This window comes from Mytilus galloprovincialis, chromosome 3, assembly GCF_965363235.1.
Source record: "Mytilus galloprovincialis chromosome 3, xbMytGall1.hap1.1, whole genome shotgun sequence".
Taxonomy (NCBI): Eukaryota; Metazoa; Mollusca; class Bivalvia; order Mytilida; family Mytilidae; genus Mytilus; species Mytilus galloprovincialis.
In genome coordinates, this window is record NC_134840.1 from 71,656,815 (window position 1) to 71,683,184 (window position 26,370).

Below are 26,370 nucleotides of genomic sequence, written 5' to 3' on the forward strand. Positions count from 1 at the left end.
TTTGTATTGTTCCTCATTTAATTTGTCACTATATTGGCACTTTTAAAATCATAAAATGTTTCACTGAAGACTAATTCTCTTCTTATGACTCCCCAGTTGGTCAATTAAAACGAAATTCAAATATAATTAGTTCAGTCAACTAACTCCTCATCAAGCTATTGACAATTCTGTGAAATATGAATGATGATGCTGATGAAGGAGATGGAAAACTTCTCAAAAAAACTGCATCTTCGCCCCCGCAAAACACAGGTACCTTGCGTCCATCCTGTATACTGGATTTTTTTTTATTAAATGTAAACTTTATTTAGCAATTTAGATTGTGAATATTTTCAACAGACTAAAAAAAAATAATATCGAAATATCGTCACAAAGAAATTTCATTATGCATCCATGAGGTTACGTTATATCTACGATTGTATAGATGAAATTGTATAGATTTGTTCCCTAATAAAAAGTATATTTTGTGAAGTTTAATGAGGATATCAAGTCCTTAACAGCCATAAATTGACACGAAATTCACCCTGTATCAGTTTTCTACATAATGAGTAACATGACTGATCTACCTGTCTTTTATTTAAGAATTGAATGCTCTTTTTTGTAAATTTATTGGGGTGTAAAAGCGTTGACCGAAGTACATTTTGTATGAAGCGCGGAAGCGCTTCATACTAAAAATGTGCGCACGGTCAACGCTTTTACAACCCTATAAAGTTACAAAAAAAGCATTTAATACTTATAATTACATTTTTACCTATAGGATCATGAAAACACACATTTTTTATTAGTTTTTTATTTCATTTACCTGTGCACTTAATTGTGGGACCTCGTGTCATCATGAATGAAAAGTTGCATTGTGTATTGCAATTGATTAAGGAATATCACGAGATTGCTAGTTAGCCAATCAGAATAATGTATTATAATGAATCATACATCTAATGTAATTATTATGTAATATTGGATGGGAACCGGTTTTCCCGGTTAAGTTGTTTACATTGCCAACTCTTTTCGCTTGGTTTGACGTATGGATATTTCGTAAATACCGATATCCTGGATGGAAAATGGCTTGTTGTGGGCCAGCAGCGATTCGAATTAAAAGTAAGTCGTACATTTTGTAAATAAACTATTTTGATCACCTATCTTGGTTTGAGATCTGAACACCTATAGACTGAGGTATTCAGATCTTAATCAATATCATAGGTATAGTACGTTAAATTAGCAGTATGATTTCTTATAATGTCTTATATCATATTTGAATTTCTCCACATAAATTATTACGGATACGAGCGAGAGATGAACTATTTTAAATCGTAAATAGGCAACAAATTATTTCTTGTCACGTATATCAATTATTTTATTACCAAATTAAAGAAAAAATCTCTCATGATTTAACCATTCGTAATATTTAATAAAACGTTGGGTACTACCATCACAAATCGTCAATAAGAATTGAGAATATGACTTAATGATTGTTCCTTAAATAATAATTCACAAAATCCTTTAATTAATTTAGAACTAATTCCTATATGAAATAGAGATCATCAACACACACAATTACCTACATTTTCACTAATACTTGTAAAAGAAATTGTATATTGGGTAAACTTTAATGCTAGGTTTAAACTGGTTGTAAATTGATTAGACCCTAATTAATTTATGTTTTTATAACACTTAATCTGTAACAATAAACTCATCATAGATACCAGGACATAATTTTGTATATAGGCCAGACACGCGTTTCGTCTACAAAAGACTCATCAGTGACGCTCGAATGCAAAAAAGTTTTAAAAAAAAACCAAATAAAGTACGAAGTTTCCACCTATGCCAACATTTTTTTCATACAATTTTATACCTTAATTTCAAAATGTTAGCATAGGTTGAATAAACCCATTCTGTAAAGTTTGAATTTAATTGTTTGAACACATGATCTTTAAAAATCTAAATATACCAATTTGGCAAATATTTCCAGATCATAAGACAAGAGCATTTAAATGTTCTTTTAAAAACCAAATTCGGTCTTCTCTTAGTACACGAAGACGCCCTATTCGGTCGTTGACCTGAGAGAATATTATATAAATGTAGATGATCATATGATATACTGTTCGTAAATTTAAACATGAAGACAGCTTGACATTTTTTTAATATTAAAGTTTGAAAATCAAAAGACATATTTTAAATTAATCGTTCATCATGATTTTTGTTTGCACTTATGGATCATCTCCGTTGCAACCATTACATAGTTTCTTATAAGGCCCAATACTGTACAACAGTACTCTTTTATAACTCTAAAAAAGAGCCATAAATGGCAAAGAAATATATTAACTCTCGTAAGTACATTCTGCTTGAACACTTTCATACATTTTATCAATTTGATTTGACTATAGACTCACAGATTTGTTTCAACTTCTGTATTTTATTAAGAGATTTTTCTTGTAGTAAAGTACAAAGAGCCACGAACATTATATAGGGGTTGTCTATTTAACTTAAACATTGAAAGTTATATTTTCGTTATTTAAAAAAGTTTTATGCTGATTATTTTCATTTTAATTAACGAAATGTGGCACATTGATATGAAAATAGAAATACAAAATAATAAATAATAAATAGAGAAATAAGTAAAAAGGAAACATCAGAAGTAAACAAAAATAGAAAATAGTGCTTACGAGGTCATATAATTATTATAAGACTACATATAGTGCCAAGTATTTTCAAACGTTTTTTTTCTCTATTTTTTATAGTCCTGCTTAAGATAAAGACGTGCAGACAGAAATTATATTCTAGAGGAAACAGTGTTTCGACTTCCATAAAAAACCTTGTCTTATTAGAAACAGAAGTGTTTGATCTACACAAAACAGACTAATAAATACATAAATCAGGCCATTAGTATTCTCGTTTGAATTGTTTTACATTGTCATTTCGGAGCCTTTTAAATGTTGGCCTTGCATAAATGTTGTGTTTATATCGTCCCATCTGAAGATAATGATGGGACAACAAATGAATACTTGACAACCTTTTAAGAGTTTCTGTTTATAGCATCTACATTGCATCCTCTTTCTTAAAATATGGTTATTTTTAAAACAAGTGGGCTGTGGTAGAAAAACTAAAAGTGGTAACTTCAAACTATTATAACTTTAAAGAGACGCCTATGTGCTTGAATCCCACTATTGTATTCCAACTAAATGGTTTATAATACAGACAAAAGTATCAAAATGGTACTAAAGAACATAAAAGCAACGAATCTATTTCTTTTCCTTTAAATTATTCTTGCTCTCTTAATTTATACGATGCTACAATAGTAGTAGTATATTTATATTTCGCACCCCCTTTTCTTATTTTCCTGTTTTGTTGAAAATAAAGCGCCTGTGAAGAAATGTTTAAAAAACATACCACGAAAAAAAAAAAGGCCCCTGCAAGATGTCTTAACTAACGCACTGTAAAAGAAATACCGATAGCTAGAGTTCAGAAAAGAAATTAATCTTCAAAACATGCTGATCAAAAATAAATTTTGATCAAGATCGACGAACTCTTAAAACTATTAAATATTTTATTTCAACTGGAAGGTTCTGCAAGGTATTATCGGAAGAGTGAAAGTTTAGACAGTCACTTAGGGCACAACAAGCGGGAATTGATACTTTGATAAATGTTCTCATTTAGTTTGTAGCTTTGATAAACACAACGTATCGTCCAAATTAGGCATTGAGCTTAAAGAAGCAGCGTAACTCTACTTGATTATCAACATTCCATTTCAACTGTGTAGTCCTCAATGCTCTTCAACTACGTACATATTTGGCCTTTTTAACCTTTTAGATTCGAGCGTAACTGATGAGTTTTTGGTAGACGAAACGCGCGTCTGGCGTAAATACTAAATTTAATCCTGGTATCTATGATGAGTTTATTTCCGCAAAGTTTCCTTAGATTTGTCAACGAATTGTACGATATTGATATCCGACTGTCAGAGAGTTATGTTATTTGATTGGTATTCCCATTGGAATAATATACCATTATATTTATCAGATATGTCTTATTGATTGGAGGAACGTCATATACTTTCTAGCTAACCCATACCAACAGCGTGAATTCAATGCATCGTTGGTGATAAATTGTTTAGCCCGATGTTATGTTTGAAAGACTTCGACAAGCTTGAACAAGAGGGAGAAGATACTTCAGTAAAAACACCATATTTATATGCTGCTTTAATACTTACTTTATCTCATACTTTGCCAAACCCAGATGCATAATTCATTGTCGTATACATTGCTGCATTTGGTCATGAACAGCATTTAATGTTGTCCTATAGTGATAGAATGAAATGCATTCATAGAGTAATTCTTCGGAACATCAACCCTACAGTACAACAACGTAAAAGAGATTAGAGATCAACATACCGTCATCTAACAACTATAGGCAACAGCCTTCGTACAAACACACAGTGACATGACAATTAATGACATCAGCGGTATGGTTTCGGACAGACGCATTGACGTACAAAGAGGTGCAATATGTTTTGGTGATCAGAAGTTGATTTTTTCTCTTTTACGTTGATGAGCAACAAAAGATGCCAGAAGAATGCACATTTAGAACTATTTACAGAGGCTTTTACTATAACCATTAGGAGACATACTGCTACATCTAAGTACATAACATGCAAAAGAGGTTTATCAATATGCAGAACACGCACATCCATTTGAGCAGATAAGCGAAGAGAAACAAGAATTTGTGGCCGTAGAACACCACGATCAGCTCTCTCTACATATTTTTTTATTCAGCTTATCGTAAAATTGGGGTAAAACTTTGAATTGTCAATATGATTTTGAGTAGTTCACATCATAATAAACACGTGTACTAAGTTTAAATTTGGAGTGAACACATCTTTCTGTAATACCTTTCCCGAAAACTATAACCTGATTGATTTCACCATATAATTAGTTATCAAAGGTACCAGGATTCTAATTTAGTACGCGCGTTTTGTCTACATAAGACTCATCAATGAAACTCATATCAAAATATTAATAAAGCCAAACAAGTACAAAGTTGAAGAGCATTGAGGATCCAAAATTCCAAAAATTTTATTCAGCTAATCGTAAAATTAGGGTAAAACTCTGAATTTTCAATATAATTTTGAGTAGTTCACATCATAATAAACACGTGTACTAAGTTTAAATTTAGAGTGAACACATCTTTCTGTAATACCTTTCCCGAAAACTTTAACCTGTATAAGAAGGTACTGATTTCACCATATAATTAGTTATCAAAGGTACCAGGATAATAATTTAGTACGCGCGTTTCGTCCACATAAGACTCATCAGTGACGCTGATATCAAAATATTAATAAAGCCAAACAAGTACAAAGTTGAAGAGCATTGAGGATCCAAAATTCCAAAAAGTTGTGCCAAATACAGCTAAGGTAAGCTATGCCTGGGATAAGAAAATCCTTAGTTTTTCGAAAAATTCATAGTTTTGTAGAAAGGAAATTTATAAAATAAAAAAAATGACCACATTATTGATATTCATTTTGGTGTTGACTACTTGGCTGGTGATACCCTCAGAACGTGGCACCAGCAGTGGCATCGATCAAGTGGTGTTAATATATAGTAATCAAAGGTACCAGGATTATAATTTAGTACGCCAGACGCGCGTTTCGTCTACATAAGACTCATCAGTGACGCTCATATCAAAATATTAATAAATATAACATATCCGTTTATAGGGAAAGAGAGCGTCATTGCCAAAAAAATCACATTATAATGAATTCGTGTAATACGTTTGTACTTGATACAACGACGGACAAACAGACGAACGAACAGATGGACAGATGCACTTATCAGAAAACATATTACATCTTACTTTCGTAGGCGCAACATTTAAACTTGGTTTTATTGACAAGTCCGAACGGAGGGAAATTTAATTCATCGACATTGTAAACGTGTCCTTCTATTTCTTTGTGTAGGAATTATTCCCCTTTCAGTAGATTTTTTTTTATCATAAGCCATAGTAATACTACATTGATTGCATGACTGTTTAAACCTGTAAGTTCAGTGACCATTAACGATTTCATGCATAACACGGACAAGAAAAACATGTGGAATAATAATCTGAAATAATAAGATTCATGATTATACATACCACGGACAAGAAAAACAAATGAGAAAATAATTTTAAAAATAAGATTAACTGCACCAAGGATTTGTATAGTAAGAAGGATTGGAATATCGTGGGCTTTTGCATAGACTGTAGTATAATATCTTCTGCGGCGCGAGATTTTGTGAGATTACCCGTGATGCATCTGGAAAATGCTAAACAAGCTCTGATTAATGGCTGACATTTGCATCACCTAAACAAATAGACATCGATATGTAAGTATCTACAATCTATATTTATCAAATATTATGCTTAAAATAAGAAGTTTAAAATGGTTCTGGTGTTATGAATAACTTTTACGATCTCAGTAAGAATACACGGCTCCATAGAATTAATTTGCATATTGACCGAAGTGACCTCACCCTATCCCGCCTATTGGGCGGTCCTATCATCATTTTCTATTTTTATACTCCTTCCTCAAAAAACGGAGATGAGTGATAAAATTTATATTTTCTGATAGATATATGATTTCTTCGTGTATTGAGTAAATTTCGTAGTGATTGATGCATTAGTTTTCCTATTTTTTTACGTTTCTTTGAGTTGATTACAACAAAAATGGCGTTCTGGAGCGAAAATGGGGGTGGCTTGGGAAAAATGAATAAAGTTCTTCAATTGGCCTAGATTAATGTTCAAACATGTTTACAAACGTAAAACATTGGTGATAAAGTGTATTGAAGAAAGCTCAAACCGCTAAATAAGGGAATTGTGATACTTTTCTGTCTTTAAACATCATTGTGGTTCTCAGATGAATCGCTATTTACCAGACCTAAATTGGGAGGGGATCCAGTTGTCATAATAATCTGATACTTCCTTCCTGTTTATACCGAAATGAAATCGTTAAACCATGTGTTTTGAAATAGTTTTATATCAATTTTAACTAGCCATGTTCCATAGAAAACTCCATAGATTTGCCTTTGCCGATGTGGAAAGGGACAATGCATGGATGGTAATATTTTCAAATGTTCAGCCCAGTGTTTACCAGCATCATGGTATTGTGAACGTACATTGTGTACAAATGAATATACATTTTTACTGACATCAAAATAATAATACACCAACACAGCTCATCTACTTTAATGCCTTTAATGATGTATGGGTAGTGCTGTTTTGGTCTTCATTATAAATCACTGCCCCCCTTTTATTATGCATGTTATTATTATGGACTCCCTTCTTCTCTATCTGTTTATACCACATATCACATGCATTACAAATTTAAGTCCAATTAATTATTATGCCTGTTAATTATGGCATTTTGCTAGGCTAAATAATGTTTTCCTGCAACAACTTCAAATCCAACAATGCAATGAAAGATGTTTTCCTGCAACGGTGTCAAAGCAAAAATCAAAATAGCCTTGCAAGATTTTTACCTGCAACAGCGTCAAAGCAAATAATTAAAATAGCAAGACGTCATAATTTTTTTAAACCTGTGCATTACAAATGTACCCGAGCTTTATCTTTTCTAGACCGAACTTATCTAAACTATACTTCAGTCAAGTCCAGTTAGAGTTTTATATATATAATATATAAAGGATATTCTGTTATCTAACATTTATTCCTTTTATTGTTATTTTTGATTTTTTGTTTGTTTGCGACATCTTTTGATCCTACAATATTGCAAAATATTTTATTTTAAAACAATAGAAACATTGCTACAGATATAAATTATTCCTGAATTTGCATAAACCCATAGAAATCTAACATAAATTTTGCAAATATAATTATTCGAGCAGAGATCTTGAGGTAGTATTGCTATTGTTAACGACATATTTGATATTGGAATTGTTTAAGCCATATGATATTGTATTATTATTGCCACATGTAACTATATTACACCTTTTTCAGTATTTTCCAAAATGCTCAAACTGGTGAATGTTAAGAAGAAAAGTCTAGGCACAAGGATTCAAGTCCCCAAAAAGTCTAAGCAGTTGTGTGCAAACAGCAGTTGGCCATTCATGCACTTATCATGTGGACTAACAGATATACATGATATATATGGCATGCCTTCAAATAGAAATAGAAATAATAGTGTACAACTGAATGCCACTTTTGACCAGAACATTCCTCTGAATATCATTTATGGAGGATATACCAACAATGTTTCATTGGATCATTAACATTTAATCTCTTCTACCTAAACTTGAAAGCTACGCTTTGTGTGTAGGGAACTTTGATAGTGACTTGATAGATGATCATGTGATACCTGGGTCAAATTGGATTATTTCTATATTTTAATATAAAAATAAATCATTGAACATCTTCTTTTAAATTCCATTACATGCCATATTCATTTAATACTTCAAATCCGCTTGGTGTTGAGTGTATATTGACGATGTACATGTATGTGTAGTAAAATAAGCAAGGAGACATGGGATATGATTGAAATGAGACAACTATCCATTCAATATCAAATGAAGATTTTAAAAACTAGTAGTCTACATGTACAATGATTGAATCAATGAATGTATGTCAATCACCATCAACAAAACCCATGCAACATAGCAGGTCGATAAATATTATCACATGAAACCAACAGCCCATACATAATACATGCACAAAAAATTGTTTGTATACCAAATTTGAAGTTAAGACATAAGAGTTAAGAGATGCGGGATGTGGTATGATTGCCAATGGAATGAGACCGCTCAGTTCAACAAATAAACAAATGATGTTGATGTAAGCAATTATTCAATCTATTGTTATATCTTGATAGACAAAAATTGTTTTACATGTATTTTACAGTATATTCGTAATTATGAGCTATAAAATCAATACATGTACAAGGCAAAATTGTACAAAAAGTATCTTCTGTTAGACAATAACCATTTTATAGTTATCATGTACGTCTTAACAAAGACATTTATTGTAAAAATAGTTTTTATACCAAATTTGAAGTTAAGACCTAAGAGTAAAGAGATGTGGTATGATTGTCAATCGAATGAGACAGCTCAGTTCACCAAAGTTCAAAGGATGTTGAAGTACCGGTAAGCAATTATTCAATCTTTCCTTGATAGACAAAAGTCAGTGTTGTACATGCATATCAGTAACTGTGCGCTATAAAGTCAATACAAGGCAAAATTGTACAAAAAGTATTTTCTGTTAGACAAGAAACATTTTAGTTATGTTTACAAAGACATTTATTGATAAATATCTATAGACACTACAGTTTAGACCTACCAAGCATGAAAGTTACAAACAGAAATTACTTTTGTTTTAATACTTGATGTAAACTGCTGTTGCATACCTCATATGAAAGTGTACCAATGTACAATCAGAAAAAGATAGTCTTCTTTGATATATGACAAGTCGCTCTTTTCAAGTTAATTTCTGTATTATACGTGAATAATACATAACCAGGAATAATTCCATGACTGACTACTTGAGAGGCCGTTATACATGTATGACATGTATGACAGAGAGCTGACACTATAAAATTGCCCTATCAAATTCATGCACAAATTGACGAAAGTGCTCTGATAAGAAACAAAAGTGCATTTAAAGATGTAATGTTATTAGTACAATTAAAACATTTTGCTTGCATTGATAATTTATAACACACTGGCTAACGTTTCTTTTATGCCTATATATGTTTATGATGATTGAAACCGGCTACAGTAACATGCAGAGGCAGTTTTATAGGGTTTACCAGTGAGCTTCCTCTTTAACAGTACTTGTTCCAAACTTATGATAATGACTAGCCACTATGTATATAAAATGCAATGCAGTAATTCGTCCTGAAATGTGTTGCCACAAAAAATGTTTTGCACCTGTTTCCCGAGATTGAAAGAGTTTCCGAAGATGCAAATTCGCATATAACTATAATGACAAAATTTACAAGAATAAGTTTTTTTTAAATTTCTTTGACAATTGACTGAAAATAAAAAATTACAGAAGTTAACATACAAACACATTGTCAACTGCCGTTATACACATTGCATTACAATGTCCATCAAATAAAACAGTTAAATTATGCTTTTTCGTCAATTGAAACTTGAGTGAAAATCAATAATTATTACGTTTAAGAATGAATAAAGTCCTTAACCATTACAACATTGTCTATACGTGACAAAAATAAGAACACAACTCGATGCATGTGTACAAAAAATCACGTTCCGATATCGTAAGTGACGAGTAGTAGTAGTAGTAATAGTGGCGAGTACCGAAGTCTCGCCGCGGAAGAGATTACGATAAACCGAGAGATTCCAATCCTTCTTACTATACAAATCCTTGACTGCACAAAATTTATTGCACCTGATGCATTTCAACCATTAATTTACACAGTGCTGCTCGAGGCCAAAATAGAGTATAATCCATTACCTTGAACAAACAATGAAGAACAAATGAAATCAAATAGAACCAAAAATACAAACAGCCAACCGGACAAAGAAGCAGAGCTATAAAAGAAAGATAAGCATTCCTTCATTTCAAATGATTTCCAAAATTTCAGAACAGTAAATTTTATTAAAAAGATATCCGTAGCTTTACGCATATAAAGGAGAAATGGCTATTGGGTAGCCTGGTTTTGCAAGATAAGCCCATATTTGTACCTGGAATCACACTTTTTCAATAGATTTATGTTTTACATGAAACTAGCCATTTCTAGCCTCAAATAATGGTAATCTAAATGTTGCTGCAGTTACCATTCCGTTCAAAAATTTAACCTCAATTGAAAATGATTTCAAGGAAAAGACAGTGAAAAAATATAAGTCCTCCCCTTTGTCGAATATGCCTGTATGAGATCAACCTTGAGAAATTGTAATAGAGAAATGTATAGAAAAAAAAAATATAAGCACGACAGTTTTTCCTGAAGGTTAACCGTTTCTTTCTACTTAGTGTCTTAAAGAAAATATTTTTACCAGGAAATTGCGCAATACTCAGTTTTAGGACATTTTGAAATTAAGATGTCAATCATGTTTAGAATTCTTATTGACAGTTGTGGAATGATTTGACAGAATACTCTTACTTCTTGTTGTATTTCAGCTTTTGATTTTGTCATTTGATTAGGGACACTTCAGTATTTTTATGATTTTATATAGTCAACTTTCCATTTCTGTGTAGCAACATCCCAGCGGCACCAGCATATGGAGTATATGTGTCTCAATTGATACGTTACTCTAGAGCTAGCTCAAAGAACGTTGATTTTGTTGAACGAGGAATACTGCTTTCTCAAAAGTTGCTAGGACAGCGCTATGAATTAATCAAATTAAGGTCATCACTCAAGAAAAGGTCGCCACCATGAGCTGATTGGCCATTATGACAAAAGTGTGACAGAAATCAAATCTGATATCCTCCCTCAGTCATAATAACCTTCCATCCTTACCGAACTGAATAAAGAAACAACACGACGGGTGCCGTATACGGTGTAGGAAATGCTTACCCTTCCGGAGCACCTGATTTCACTACCGGTTATTACTGGAGTTCGTGTTGCTTCTTATTTATTATTTGTAACTGTTGATGTAAACGTCTTTTGGTTTATGATTCTTTGTTAACTCCTTGGTTTTGTCTTACCTTTTGTATAAATCACATTTTTTAAAAAGGTATTTTCATTGCAAAATGTACTATGGGTTTAGCCTAAATTTCTAATGTTGAGGATGATAAACGAACATAATAAAAGTCTAGCACGGATGACCTTTTTTGTTGCCAAAAACTGTTTTAGGGAAAGTTAAGACGATGCATTGTAATGAACAGGTAAGTTTATATTTTTAAATGACATTTAATGACGTAAGAATTGAACAAAAAATATGTCTAATATGTTAAGAAAACATTTCCTTTTTAAAATGTACATTAAACTTTGCATTTTTTAAGGACCAATTGCACCTGTAGTAAAGACAGGCTATCTGAAGATTCATGAAAGTACGTATGAAAATAGTCAACATAAATGACAAAACTTTGACAAAAATAAGGATAATAGTATCACGAAAGAAAATAGCAATTTTTGACAGGTTAAGGATATTAATTTCATAGCTGAGAGTAATAGATATAACAGCAAATAGTGCACTGAAGCCACTCTTTTTGATGCGACAATCTTATCAAACTCGCTATTACTATATCAACGAAATAAAATCTTTGTTAGTTGCGACTTTCCATTTATATATGGTTAAGATATCTTATTAATGGCACATCACGTAGTAAATTGAAAAAAAACTATAACACAACGTTTTTTTTTTTTTAGAATATCCCGTTCTAACATTATCATTTATAAATATAAATATTGTATCTTCTTGCAATTATAGATAATAATATTTACTATTTTCTATATTAATTAAGATACTGTCTACAAAGTCAGGAATATGAATGCTGTTTTCCATTCGTTTAATGTGTTTGAGCTTTTGATTTTGCTATTTGATAAAGACTTTCCGTCTTGAATTTTCTTTGGATTTCGGTATATTTGTTTTTTCCCTTTAACATCACATAAATACACCTTTGTCTGTAGTTTATTTCTAATATGAAGGTTTATAATAAATATCAATATACATAAATTTGTTCACAGAGGGATTCTTTATCAAAGGCTGGCAATCTCGATATTTTGTACTGTTTCAAGACAGCAGTCTAATATGGTTCTACAACCACAGTAGCTACCAGCACATGGGTGGTGTCAAACTGAAGGTGACTTTTTACAACTTTTTTTGTTATATATTAAAATTTTAATATCGTCATTTGATTGTGAAAAAATCATTAAGGATATCTGGCTAATATTTTTATTCGCCAGACTCGCGTTTTATCTACAAAAAACTCATATTTGCATGAACCTCCAATAAAAAGACTCTACAGGGCCAACGAAAGTACGAAGTTAAAGAGCTTTGAGGAACCAAAATTCCGAACGTTTTTGCCAAATGCAGCTAAGCTAATTCATTCCTGAGATAGAAAGTCCTTAATAAAATTGAGAATGAAAATGGGGAATGTGCCAAAGAGACAACAACCCGACCATAGAAAAAAACACAACAGCAGAAGGTCACCAACAGGTCTTCAATGTAGCGAGAAATTCCCGCACCCGGAGGCGTCCTTCAGCTGGCCCCTAAACAAATATATACTAGTTTAGTGATAATGAACGCTATACTAATTTCCAAATTGTACACAAGAAACTAAAATTAAAATAATGCAAGACTAACAAAGGCCAGAGGCTCCTGACTTGGGACAGGCGCAAAAATGCGGCGGGGTTAAACATGTTTGTGAGATCTCAACCCTCCCCCTATACCTCTAGCCAATGTAGAAAAGTAAACGCATAACAATACGCACATTAAAATTCAGTTCAACAGAAGTCCGAGTCTGATGTCAGAAGATGTTACCAAAGAAAATAAACAAAATGACAATAATACATAAATAACAACAGACTACTAGCAGTTAACTGACATGCCAGCTCCAGACTTCAATTAAACTGACTGAAAGATTATGATTTCATCATATGAACATCAGGCACAATCCTTCCCGTTAGGGGTTTAGTATTATACCATCATAACATATATGAGAAGAACATAACCAGTGTCATGCCAACAACTGGTTTTTGAATAAATGTGTTTAGTTTCGTTACAGAGACCCTATAAGTGAATCAATATTAACGCCAACATATGCAATCTTTAATGACCTGACAACAGTATCGTAACTATATCCCTTCTTAATAAGTCTATTCAAAGGTTTTATTGGTTTTTGAGGTGAATACTGACACCTTTGTGCTTTATAAAAAATATTTCCATAAAAATTGGATGTGAAATACCTGAACGTATAAGAAGTCTACATGTTGAGCTATATTTACGAATGATGTCCTTATACTGATGATAAAATTTAGTAAATGTTTTGACTAGTTTGTGATATGGAAAACCCTGGTGTAATAATTTTTCAGTAATACATAAATTTCTCTCGGTAAAATCTAAAACATTGTTACATACACGAGCGAATCGTACAAGTTGAGATATATAAAAACCGTAGACTGTACGAATGAACTCATATTTTGAAGGCATAACTTTAACTCTAATTATAAAGGAGAATATTTTCCTTCTTATCATTAAGACCTTTCGTTTTAAATGTTACCAGATAAACCCACACATACAGATACGTTTACCATATAACCACAACACATTAAATCTATGATATGATATACACATCTCTAAGGTGTGCTGTGACGTTTTACTTAATACAAAAAAAAAGTTATTGATGTAACTTAAGATTCTTATAAGGTATACCTTATTCATCAACTTCACGTTTACATTAGGCATTCGACAATCAAAACAGAATCTTCGTTTTACTGTCGAAAACACATATATTGAAAAAGTACGGAGCCCCGCTAGGGACATGCAAAGAAAAAAAAATATTGTGCGCACAACTTAAATATATTTGTGTTTTGGTGTATTTCTCGGATACAGTAAGCATTTAGCTAGATATATTTGGTGTACGAAATGTTTGTATGGTGTTATTGTCTATCTTGCAGAAATATTAATCTGACCTTGATTTTATATTCGTGGTTCGTGTTATTTGATTCTTGTTTGGTCTGTTTTGCAGATACTATAAGGAATAAGTGAACTTTATTTGTTTTATGGAATGATTGTAATGTATATATATATATTTGTCTGACCTTGACTTTATTTTTATGGTTTATTGGTCAATTTTAAATATCTCAGAATTGGTCTATTTTTTAGATACGATAATAAAGGTATAGTTTAACTGTATTTAATGTACAGAATAATTATAAGGCGCGCATGTTTTATAAGGTTTGTTTCTCAGATACATTTGGTTCTTCAATACAGCAAGAAAATCTCGCACCCAAAGGCTGGCCCATAAACAAAAATATGTACTAGTTCAGCGATTATGGACGTCATGCTAAACTTCTTAAGTGTTTCTCGTTTCTCGTTTTTTTTATATAGATTAGGCCGTTGGTTTTCCGGTTTGAATGGTTTTACACTAGTAATTTTGGGGACCCTTATATAGCTTGCTGTTTGTTGTGATCCTAAGCTACGTGTTAAAGACCGTACCTTGACCTATAATGGTTTACTTTTATAAATTGTGACTTGGATGGAGAGTTATCTCATTGGCATTCATACCACATCTTCCTTTATCTATCCAAAATATATAAAAGAAATTAAAATCAAAATTCATAGAAGACCAAGTTAACACAAAGGCCAGAGGCTCCTGACCTTGGACGGACACAAAAATGCGGCGGAGTTAAACATTTTTTGTGAGATCTCAACCCTCCTTTTGTACTTCTAGCCAATGCAGATAAAAAAAAAACCAGCAAAACCCAGCAATACCGACAGTAAAACTCAGTTTAAAAGAAGTCCGTGTCCGATGTCCGATGTCAGAATAGGTAACAAACGAAACTAAACAAAATGACAATGATACATAAATTAACAAAGCACTACTAGCAGTTACTGGTATGCCAGATCCACACCTCAATATATGAGAAGTATATAACTCGTATTTGTATGAGCTATGGTGTATATGTATTATGTTGTCTCATGATCGCGATCAATCGGGCCACAAGTTTTTGAATAAATGATGCCCCAAAACGGCCCATATTTGGAAAAAATTGAATCATAATTGTTTCGTTTGTTTTCAAAACATACCACTGAGGAATACTTTTTCATTGACTATTCCTAAATTGCTTCGTAACATTTCAGTTTCATAATTAATACGAACAATATTCTGTAAAATTGTATAAGAAATCGATCAAAAAAAGATACTATCAGTGACCTCTTGCCCTCTCTTCTTTTAATCGAATGAATCAGAACTTGGCCTGAAACATTTGTACACAACTCTTAAAAAAATTCTAATTCATAATTAGCATACTGTTCTACGTCGGAAACTTGTTATTCAGTGGTAGTCGTTTATTGGTGTAGTTCATATATGTTTATCGTTTTGTTACAGTCATTTTGGGCCTTTTATAGTTTGCTGTTAGGTGTGCGCCAACGCTCCGTAATGAAGACCGTACTATAACCAATTATTGTTAACTTTTAATAAATTATGATTTGGATGGAGAGGCTGTCTCATTGGCACTCATATTGCATCTTTTAATTTATATATGTACTCAGTTTTATCTCTATTTCATTTCATAGTGAATTTCTTAGACTGCACACACCTTCACATTTCAATAACGAACAGTACATTTTGGGTCAAAACCGTACTTAATCGTGAACAAACATAGTCATCTTTAATGATAAAAAAAACCTTGTGTACGTGTATTCAGTTTTAAGTGGATTTGACTTACTCTACACTTTTACAATGATATATTGAGGGAAACCACATTATTCATTTAAGTTGATGACGCTAAAACTTCACCATAAACTATAACCAAATCATTTACCATAAACAGAGACGGACTGATGAACGGACGTAAAGACTTTTAAACATAATGGCCATCTCCTTCGTCGACGGAGCATAACATAATCAAAGTCGTGAATTGAGGAACATATCAGTCTAGTTTCAATAAAACAAAATCTTGAGATTCTCAGAAATAAAGTATAATGCATAAGTGCAAATAGTAGTACTGTTGTATATTTGTTACACGAAAGTCTACATAGGTTCGATAGTGTCCTCGCTCTATTGCCAATTAAGTCTGTTTCAAACCGTTCCAATAAACTCTGTGGAGGCTTCCGACGCATCTGTTGGTAAACCAAGTTTCAGACGAAATAAACGTAATTTATTCAGTATTCATGTCAGGAGTCGATACAAATGCACTGATGATTTTTTGCTAGAGTATTTCCATGTAATCTAGCCCATTTCAAATGAAAACCTTATGCATTTCTCCATCCTGTCACTTTAAAAAGAAGACATTGAAGCTCCGTACCATGTGTAAGGTCAAAGAATTTAACGCACACTATATTATGTTGTGAGCACAATATATTTAATTGTGCGCACAATATGTTTAAGTTGTGCGCACAATATATTTAAGTTGTGCGCACAATATATTTAAATTGTGCGCACAGTATATTTAAGTTGTGCGCACAATATATTTAAGTTGTGCGCACAATATATTATTTTGTGCGCACACTATATTATTTTGTGCGCACAAATTATTTAAGTTGTGCGCACAATATATATTATTTTTCTTTGCATGTCCCTAGCGGGGCTCCGTAAAAAAGCGGTCGACCAAATGTTTGCTTTCAATTTATCTTCATACATACATAAATATATATAATTATTCATTGATCCCTGAGTGTTTATAAAATCTCCCTGTCAAGATTAAGCTAGCCAGAATATTGTTTTCCTGTTTCTTTTCTATTTCAATGGTATGAAACCACGATTTACTACCCTCTTTGATTACTTTTAATCTAACATGGTAGTTGTCGATTTCAGATGGTAGCAAATTATATGGCAGTCGGACCAATGTGCCTTCATATAACAGGCAGACCAGAGCTTCCCAAAGGCATATTGGCAACACATATGATGGGTATACCTAATATTTTCAGGAAAGGAACAAACAAACAAAATATTGTCATGAGCTGGATATTGTTTGATGGCGGAGACGAGGAAATGAAGTGAGTTTGATTTCAGATCAATATGTATGTCCTGAAAACCCGAGGACGTCCAGTTATTCAACAATCATGTGAACACTCAAATCAGTATTAAATGTGCCCAGCATTGTTTATTAAAACCCGAAATATGCTCCTTATTCGTCTTAAATGAACTCTTTGAAAAGCATTTGTAAAATGTAATGGAAAGGAAATTGGTTATTGTTTGGCCATATCAAAGATATCGCACAATATGTTTACACTAATATTTATTTACATATATCAATATAATCTTGAAAATTCACTCTAAACAACTCATTCACATTTGCTGTATAAAGAAACATAATTTCAATAGTTGTAGTGTTAACTTGTCACGTAAGGAGATTCAAGAGATAGACATAAGACATATGACAAAGCTTGTGTAGATGTGATAATTTTTTTCATTATTTTATATATTTCATTTTATATATTAATTTTTTACAGGGCTTGGCTAGATGCTATAAAACCAACAGTAAGTACAAGACAATAATATTAACAGTAAATGTTTTTTTCTGACCAGATGTGTGGTTCGGTAATATGTGTATCTACAATGTCGATCACAGCCGTAATATATATTTGAAAAATCAAAAACCTAAAAGGGATACATTCCTTGATTTTATATGATTTCGAAAATTTCAATGAAACAATGTGTGTACTAGTATTTTCATGTCAGTACTCAGTGCTTACCATTGAACTAGTGTCACCTTCAGCGACTTGTTCCCCCCCCCCCGAGGTATCAACACAGTGGTAGAAAAACATTAACGGTATCAGTTTCGTGCGCATTCCGACAATTAATATCTCTTTAGCTATACTTGAGGTAATATTAAATGGAAATTTCATACTTATAAATATAGCTTTAGTTTAAATACTTGAATCATCTTTGTTATGTTTCTGTAAAACAAGTGATTGCCCAATTCAATATTCATTGAGACACATTTTAGAGAATACAATTTTGTTTTCCTTTCTGTCTGATAAATATGCAAAACAGTAAATTTAAATTTTATCAATGGAAGCTGTTTTATCAACTGAATTTTTCTCCGGATTTTTATTTATTAAATTGTATATTTTATTTTAGCTACCTCCACCACCTCCAAGACCAGAACGACCGCCTCATTCTCACCATGCAAAGCAGAATGGTCACCCACAACAGAATGGTCAACCACAACAAAATGGTCACCCACCACCATATGGATTCAATACTAATGCTGTGCATCGTAAGTGTGAAGAAGAAACAAATCTTAAAAGGTCACAAAAGAGTAATTTTTCAATGTCATTATGTTTTGTAAAATTTTGCATAGAGCTTATTCATATTGAACTTCAACATGTTCAAGTGAATATAAAAATATACTGATGAACTGTTTAACTTGAACCAAAAGAGAAAAAGATAACAATTAAAAGAAAAACAATCAACTTGATGATCAAGCTAAATTGACAAAAACAGTAAAAAAAAAATTGAAAAAGAATAACCAAACGGCGTGGCGAGTAAGTTCAGGTGATACAGCAAATCCTGATAAACTATTGACACTTGTTTGTTAGTCATTGAAAGTAATAAATCGATGATATGTCATATTCGCTTGTGTCCCAAACTAAGAACACAGTGCGGATATGACAATAACGTATAACAAATCCATGGCCATCATAGTGAATAAAATAATGATGTTAGTCACGATAGCAGGAATAATTAATTGTATTCATTTTAAGTTCGGTAGAATATATGCGTTTAAACATAGTCACCAAACTCTGAATTATTTTAGAGAGAGTTTATCAACTATATATATCTGATATAGCGGAACGTGAAGCTAAAGGATAATGCTAGATGTGTTATTCCCCATTAGAAGTTTCTGTATAAATTAAGCACTCTATAAATAAACCAACAAGTCGGTAAGAGTAGCAGAGTTGGTTCCCATGGAAATGCCGATTGTTGTTGGGAAACCCGTCCTCAAACATACCTGTAACAATGTTTTAGATTTTAACGAGAGAAATTTATGTATTACTGAAAAATTATTACACCAGGGTTTTCGATATCACAAACTAGTCAAAACATTTACTAAATTTTATCATCGGTATAAAGACATCATTCGTAAATATAGCTCAACATGCAGACTTCTAATACGTTCAGGTATTTCACATCCAATTTTTTATGGTAATATTCTTTATAAAGCACAAAGGTGTCAGTATTCACCTCAGAAACTTACAAAACCTTTGAATAGACTTATTAAGAAGGGATATAATTACGATACTGTTGTCAAGTCATTAAAGATTGCATATTTTGGTGTTAATATTGAGTCACTGATAAGGTCTTTGCATCGGAACTAAACACATTATTTTTTTAAAAACAGTTGTTGGCATGACACGGGTTATGTTCTTCTCATATATGTTATGATGGTATGATACTAAACCCCTAACGGGAAGGATTGTGCCTGATGTTCATATGATGAAATCATAATCTTTCAGTCAGTTTAATTGAAGTCTGGAGCTGGCATGTCAGTTAACTGCTAGTAGTCTGTTGTTATTTATGTATTTTTGTCATTTTGTTTATTTTCTTTGGTTACATCTTCTGACATCAGACTCGGATTTCTCTTGAACTGAATTTTAATGTGCGTATTGTTATGCGTTTACTTTACTACATTGGTTAGAGGTATAGGGGGAGGGTTGAGATCTCACAAACATGTTTGACCCCGCCGCATTTTTGCGCCTGTCCCAAGTCAGGAGCCTCTGGCCTTTGTTAGTCTTGTATTATTTTAATTTTAGTTTCTTGTGTACAATTTGGAAATTAGTATGGCGTTCATTATCACTAAACTAGTATATATTTGTTTAGGGGCCAGCTGAAGGACGCCTCCGGGTGCGGGAATTTCTCGCTACATTGAAGACCTGTTGGTGACCCTCTGCTGTTGTTTTTTATTTGGTCGGGTTGTTGTCTCTTTGACACATTCCCCATTTCCATTCTCAATTTTATCAAATATGTTGTCGATCAAGAAATCATATATCTTGATATTGTTTCAGAGTTTTGTTTGTTTAAAGATGTTTAAACATGACCAAAGACGTAACAAATAATCAATAAACTCATCATAGATACCAGGATTAAATTTTGTATTCAAAGATTGTTCTTCAAACCTCGTTTTGAGTGTTTTTCTCTACGAATATAGTTAAAGCAAACAAAATGTGAAGTCGGTGATCCTATGATTATTCTCATTAGTGAAACGAAACTTTATCTAACAGCAATGTTTCTCATTTTTTTGAAAATGAATTAATTGTTCATTGACAAATAAAAAAAAAAAGGTTTTCGTCGATTTCATTTGTTTTTTTTAATACGTCTGACATCTACCTATTTCAAGACTATTCATTTATTATATACCACAAAAAAAAAGTTATTCGAGTTCAGGTTTTGATAAGAGTAAAAGTGTACATTATAAATTTTAGATGGAAATAAGAGTTAATCTCCCTTAGGGAAAAAATCCTTTGATTGATGAACCTGTTATATCATAGGCATATTTTGATCATATAGCTCATAAGTATTCAAGTGTATTTAATAAAAACTTCGTTCAAAAGCCAAATACATGTACATAAAAAATTCAGAACAAAACATGCTAGGTCATTCATAATATAAACTATGAAATATGTACAACTTGTATAAACTGCAATCTGATTCAATTTTTCCTTTTGCAGCTGCTAACAACAATGCTGGTAAGTCCGGTATTTTTAATAAGTTTAAAAAAAAAATGTCACTGTATTATATTCAAACTATAAGAAAAAAGTAAAATCACAAAAATCCTGCATTCCGAGAAAAATTGAAACCGGAAAGTCCCTAATCAAATGGCAAAATCAAATGTTAAAACACATCAAACGAATGGACAACAACTGTCATATTCCTGACTTGGTACATGCATTTTCAAATGTTGAAAATTGTGAATTGAACCTGGTTTTATAGCGCTTAACCTCTCACTTGTACGACAGTCGCATCAAATTCCGCTATATTGACAACGATGCGCGAACAAAACAAACAGACACAATATATCATATATTAGACGCTGTGTTTGACTTGCAAAACGAATGTTACTTCACTTTATAAATATTTTGAAAATATATATAAAAAAAAAAAGACTTCAATGACACTGTATTGCTCACCTGGTATATTTGCATAACAATCTGTCAATGGTACAATGCAACAAGAATAATGGCAACTTTTCGGTGAAAATTTTCCCTGGCTGATATTTATTTATGGACCGAGTATCGTTCATCTGTAACAGTGTTTAAGAAAATATTATTTTTTTTAAAAAGGATCGTAAAAGTCATTTATGCACATCAGCTGCCGTAAGAACTTTTTCACAATAACATTCGTATTATCTGCTGATTTGTAGATTTATATTGCTCACAATGTTCGCCTGCTAAAAGATTAAGTATATCTATCATAGCTTTCAAATTCTTATGTAAAACACTATTATAGGTCGAAAATCACTATTTTAGGAAAATATTTTACATTTTGTCTGCATCTCGGATAGTTTTAATCATCATTCACATAACTAAGAGTATACATTTTCATTCTAGGCAATGCTTGAATTGCAAGTGGAATCAAAACAAGTAAAGATTATAGATTAAATTAAGATATGTTCTTTTATGATACTGTTCTCTCTTTTTTTTTAGCTTACCCACAAACAAATAATGGCTATCCACCTAACCAGCAAGGAAGACAAAGACAGAATGGTAAGTAAATACAAACAAAAGATAAACAATGTATTCGTTGATGTGGAACTTTTCAGCTATTGAATGCTTTAAACAATATATTTTGGATACAGTCTTCTTGGTCTTATTCATAACCATAAATCTGGAATCCTTGTCGAAATTCAGCTTTTCGTCAAGTAAGACAGGTTTGTCAGGCCAACTTAATCAGAAATATGATAAAAAAAATACTTGAAAGTGTTTTTTTCTGTTCATCTAGATTGCAATTATATGATTTATCAAAATCATCCTTCCAAAATGTGTGTGTAAGTCATCATGATTTGGTTGACCGTTATGGAATAAATGTGACCATGGAAATCAATTATGAAACCACAATCCTGTTCTCTTTGTCTCAACAAGTAATATTTAGATATTAATATATAAATAAGTAAATGATCTAACCGTCTTTTGCTCGGGTTCGTATTACTGTAAACCAACTTATTTTCGCGACTTTCGCGAGTAGAAAAATAACGCGAATATAAATCGTCGCGAATATGTCAAACTTAGATCTTTCCTTATTAAACTATATCCAGAAATTAGAAAATCGCGAAATTAAATATCCGCGAAATAGACTTGAAAGGGTAAAACGCGAAATAAAGTATCTGCGAAAGTAAGTTGGTTTACAGTATTCCGTCTTTAGTTTTCCGTGTAGTGTTTTGTAAACTGTTTAATATCTGTTCGTCATTTAACTTTTTTGTGTGTTTATGATTGTCCTTTTGATATCTTCCACCCTATCATGTATTTAGTGGTATCTTTGTGTCAATTTGCTGGCCATGGAGTAACTAAAAGTCCAGATGATTTTATATAACTGACAGTCACAAATTATCCAGTTGAAAAATTCTTATGAAGTGGCAGTTCAAAAGTTCATTTTCTGACAAATGGGTAAATTTTCAATGTATCAAAAGATCCTCAAATATTAATTACAACATATAAAAAAATTACTTTTAAATAATATTATTTAAAGAATTACTACAAGTATATTATTTTTTCTGTATATGATGAAATAACACTAAAAATGTGATGCACACTGAAGAACAGTGATTATTTAAAAGTGTTCTACACATCTTTTAGGTTATTTCGAATAGACAGAAAAAAATATTAACCATTCCGTATAAATTATTTCTCAATTCAATTTTATAGAGTAAATCATGAACAACGTTGATGATCTGAATGTTACATGACAAAATTATGTCTATGAACTGATAGAGAAATAAACTTTCGGCCAATCAGAAGACTTGTCACATCTAAAATTGAATAATATAATAATAATGATTTCATTTATATATTGATATATTACTAATTACGGCCTGAGAGCTGATAGATTTTTTTCAGCCAACCGAAGACTTGTGACATCAAACATAAATTTAATAAGAATAATGAATTTATTCATTTCTTGATATATTACCAAATAAGGTCAAGGAGGTGGTCACACATCTGTTGTAGTACAGAATGGTGGAGGAGGAGGAGGACATCGTGACAATAATGACTTTGCAACTGGTAAGTTGAAGCAGGAATTAGTTTTGATGAAATAATCGTTTGTTAAGCTTTAACGATATTTATTAAGAATTAGGAGATAACTATATTGTGTTATAATTGTTGATTTGATGGTCGCAAATTAAGCTTACTGGCGACTATAATAAAATATTGTTATCTCCATTCTAATGAAACCCACAGAAAACAACGTCAGTCATACATATAAAGTCTGTCATACGTCGCCTGCGCTTGTACGTACTTTTCATAGCATTGCGAATTGATGCCATGACAATTGGTGACGTTATCTAATCAAAATGAACGTTACAAACAATGTGGCATTAGAATCGATATTTGACATGATCGTTTCTATATACCTAGGATTTTTTTTCTGTCAATGGTTAGGATATAGACCTCTCATTTACTAAATACATACAATCAAAGATAAATAATGAATTTGTTGCTTTTTGGGATATAATATAATGATTTTACCAGGAATGACATTGCCATGGACTTTGAACGTCATAGATGTATGAAAATATCGTTATATATAGAGAAAGCATAAAGGCCTTGCATAAACAAAAACTGTTTCTACAAAAAGAATGTGTTACACAAAGGAGTAGGAATAAGTTAGATTAATAATATAAACCTATTAGATTGATGTTATATCATGTATTATTTCAATCTAATTGTGAATTTTATTTATACTCTAAAAGAAGCTTAAAATTAGTCTTGCAGAAGAAAATGTAACAATCAATTGATAGAAATAAAGAAATATCTTTGTGGTGTAAACAAAACTGTTTTTAATACCTTTTAAAAAAAATTCAAACCAAACATTATCATTTGGTATTTAACAAAATCTGTGTAGCGCTATGTTCCTCGGCGACTATGTATGGCTGGTCTACAATGTTTTGTATGCAGATTGGTTTTGATATATATATATATTTGAAATTTGTGTTTATTCCTTAGCAACTAAACATGCCAGGTCAGCCTTTTTTAGAAGTATATTTTTTATACTTTGATATAAATGTTTGGAGAAGACGTTACTAAGTTGAAAAACCATTTGTTCTTTTTGAGCAATAAAAAACGTTTTGATACCATAATACACATTCATTGTAATTATGATTGTGACGAAAGTTCCGATTCAAACATGGAAGATGTTAAAAGGTTTCCTAAATATTTTTTTTCGTGATAAATTATAGGAACCTTTTTATACATTTACAAACACTGCTATTTTAATCGTCGAATGTGTCATTACTGTGTTGTAAAACAAATACAAAGGCATCATTGAAACACGTTTGATTAAACTAGTTTTAATTTCACTTTATTTTTTTAGGAATGCTTTTAGGAGGTGCATTAGGCTATGGTATTGGTGGATACGGTCCAGGCTATGGATGGGGGTATGGTTGGGGCTGGGGACCGCATCCATATGGTGGATACTGGGGAAGTTGGAGCAATTTTGGAAGTCGTGGAGGTAACATGGAGAATAATTACTATGACTGTGATCACGACAATGGACATTACGGATATGATGATAATGATGTCGGGGATTTTGAAGCCGGAGATAATGGGGATGGTGGTGACTTTGGTGATGGAGGTGATGGGGGCGGGTGTGGTGATGGCGGTGGATGTGGAGGAGGATGCGGAGGAGGAGGGTGTGGAGGAGGATGCGGAGGAGGGTGTGGAGGGTGTGGAGGATAGATGTCACACTTGTTTTGCAAAACATTTGAAGGATTTTATTGTGTTTTCTTCATAAGATATATGTTACAATTGCTAAACATAGTAACCTATACATAAATTTACTAAGATCGAATGAAGGATGTCACACATTAATTGAATTTTCGTTTTTTGTCTTTTGTATGTCTTTCAACCAACAGATGGCAGCAGGTCTGCCTAATTTAAGAAGTTTGTGTGCCATTTATCATGAATCAATAACAGAAACAAGTCTATGTGGATATTTTGGGCATGCATTTGAAATGCACAAGTCATAAATTTACAAAGATGAGCTTTTCGTTTTTATATAATTTTAATTGTGATATAAATGTAAGTAGACATATTCACACAGGTTTTGAATAATTCGCTTAAAGGTTCAAATGAAACTGTCTATTTAGTATGCCATTACAGTTATAAAACGTGTTAACAAATCAACTGAAAGATTGTCTCGTTACCGTTAATTGTTTTTATGAGACAAACATAATATATACAATTTTTTCATGTTCCAATTTGAGATTTATAAATATATATTGTATTTGTATTTCAATGTTGGTGTGCTAGACAATTTCATTTGGGGAAAATGTCTGTCATTTCAGTTGTGATATAAGTAGTCATTACAGTTGGGATATACGTAATGAAATCCGTCCATAATTTAGTTACATTTATATTCGATATAGAATACCCCTTTACATCGATGTAGACTAGTACTTGGTTTTAGATGTATATAGTGGGTTTTATCTTATTTTGATTGTGTTTATCTCAAACCATTTTTTGCTGTTTTGTTTTGTTTTTAAAATTTGTTGCATTTATAACTATTTCTATGCATTCTGTCTATGATATGATGAGAATAATACTCTATAAATTT

At 32.0% G+C, this 26,370-nt stretch overlaps 1 protein-coding gene and 1 long non-coding RNA gene across 2 annotated transcripts; both read left to right on the forward strand.

Annotated features, from left to right (window-relative positions):
• Positions 1 to 956: 956 nt before the first annotated feature.
• On the forward strand, positions 957 to 26,370 carry LOC143068843 (uncharacterized). The gene is made up of 10 exons (XM_076243182.1): positions 957 to 1,092; positions 11,935 to 11,982; positions 12,620 to 12,735; positions 17,413 to 17,594; positions 18,051 to 18,078; positions 18,682 to 18,820; positions 21,273 to 21,290; positions 22,248 to 22,307; positions 23,736 to 23,819; positions 25,129 to 26,370. Exons 1-10 carry the CDS (start codon positions 1,056 to 1,058, stop codon positions 25,491 to 25,493), a joined length of 1,077 nt encoding a protein of 358 aa, XP_076099297.1. The 5' UTR covers positions 957 to 1,055; the 3' UTR covers positions 25,494 to 26,370.
• LOC143068844 (uncharacterized) lies at positions 6,354 to 8,390 on the forward strand. Its single transcript, XR_012976256.1, has 2 exons — positions 6,354 to 7,078; positions 7,975 to 8,390. It is a non-coding gene; the product is annotated as an uncharacterized LOC143068844 (long non-coding RNA).

Coding starts and splice junctions, on each gene's coding strand:
- LOC143068843 (XM_076243182.1), top strand. CDS start 1,056: ATGGCTTGTTGTGGGCCAGCAGCGATTCGAATTAAAA. Junction 11,983..12,619: donor CTATCTGAAGATTCATGAAA/GTACGTATGAAA, acceptor ATTTGTTCACAG/AGGGATTCTTTATCAAAGGC. Junction 23,820..25,128: donor CAATAATGACTTTGCAACTG/GTAAGTTGAAGC, acceptor TTATTTTTTTAG/GAATGCTTTTAGGAGGTGCA.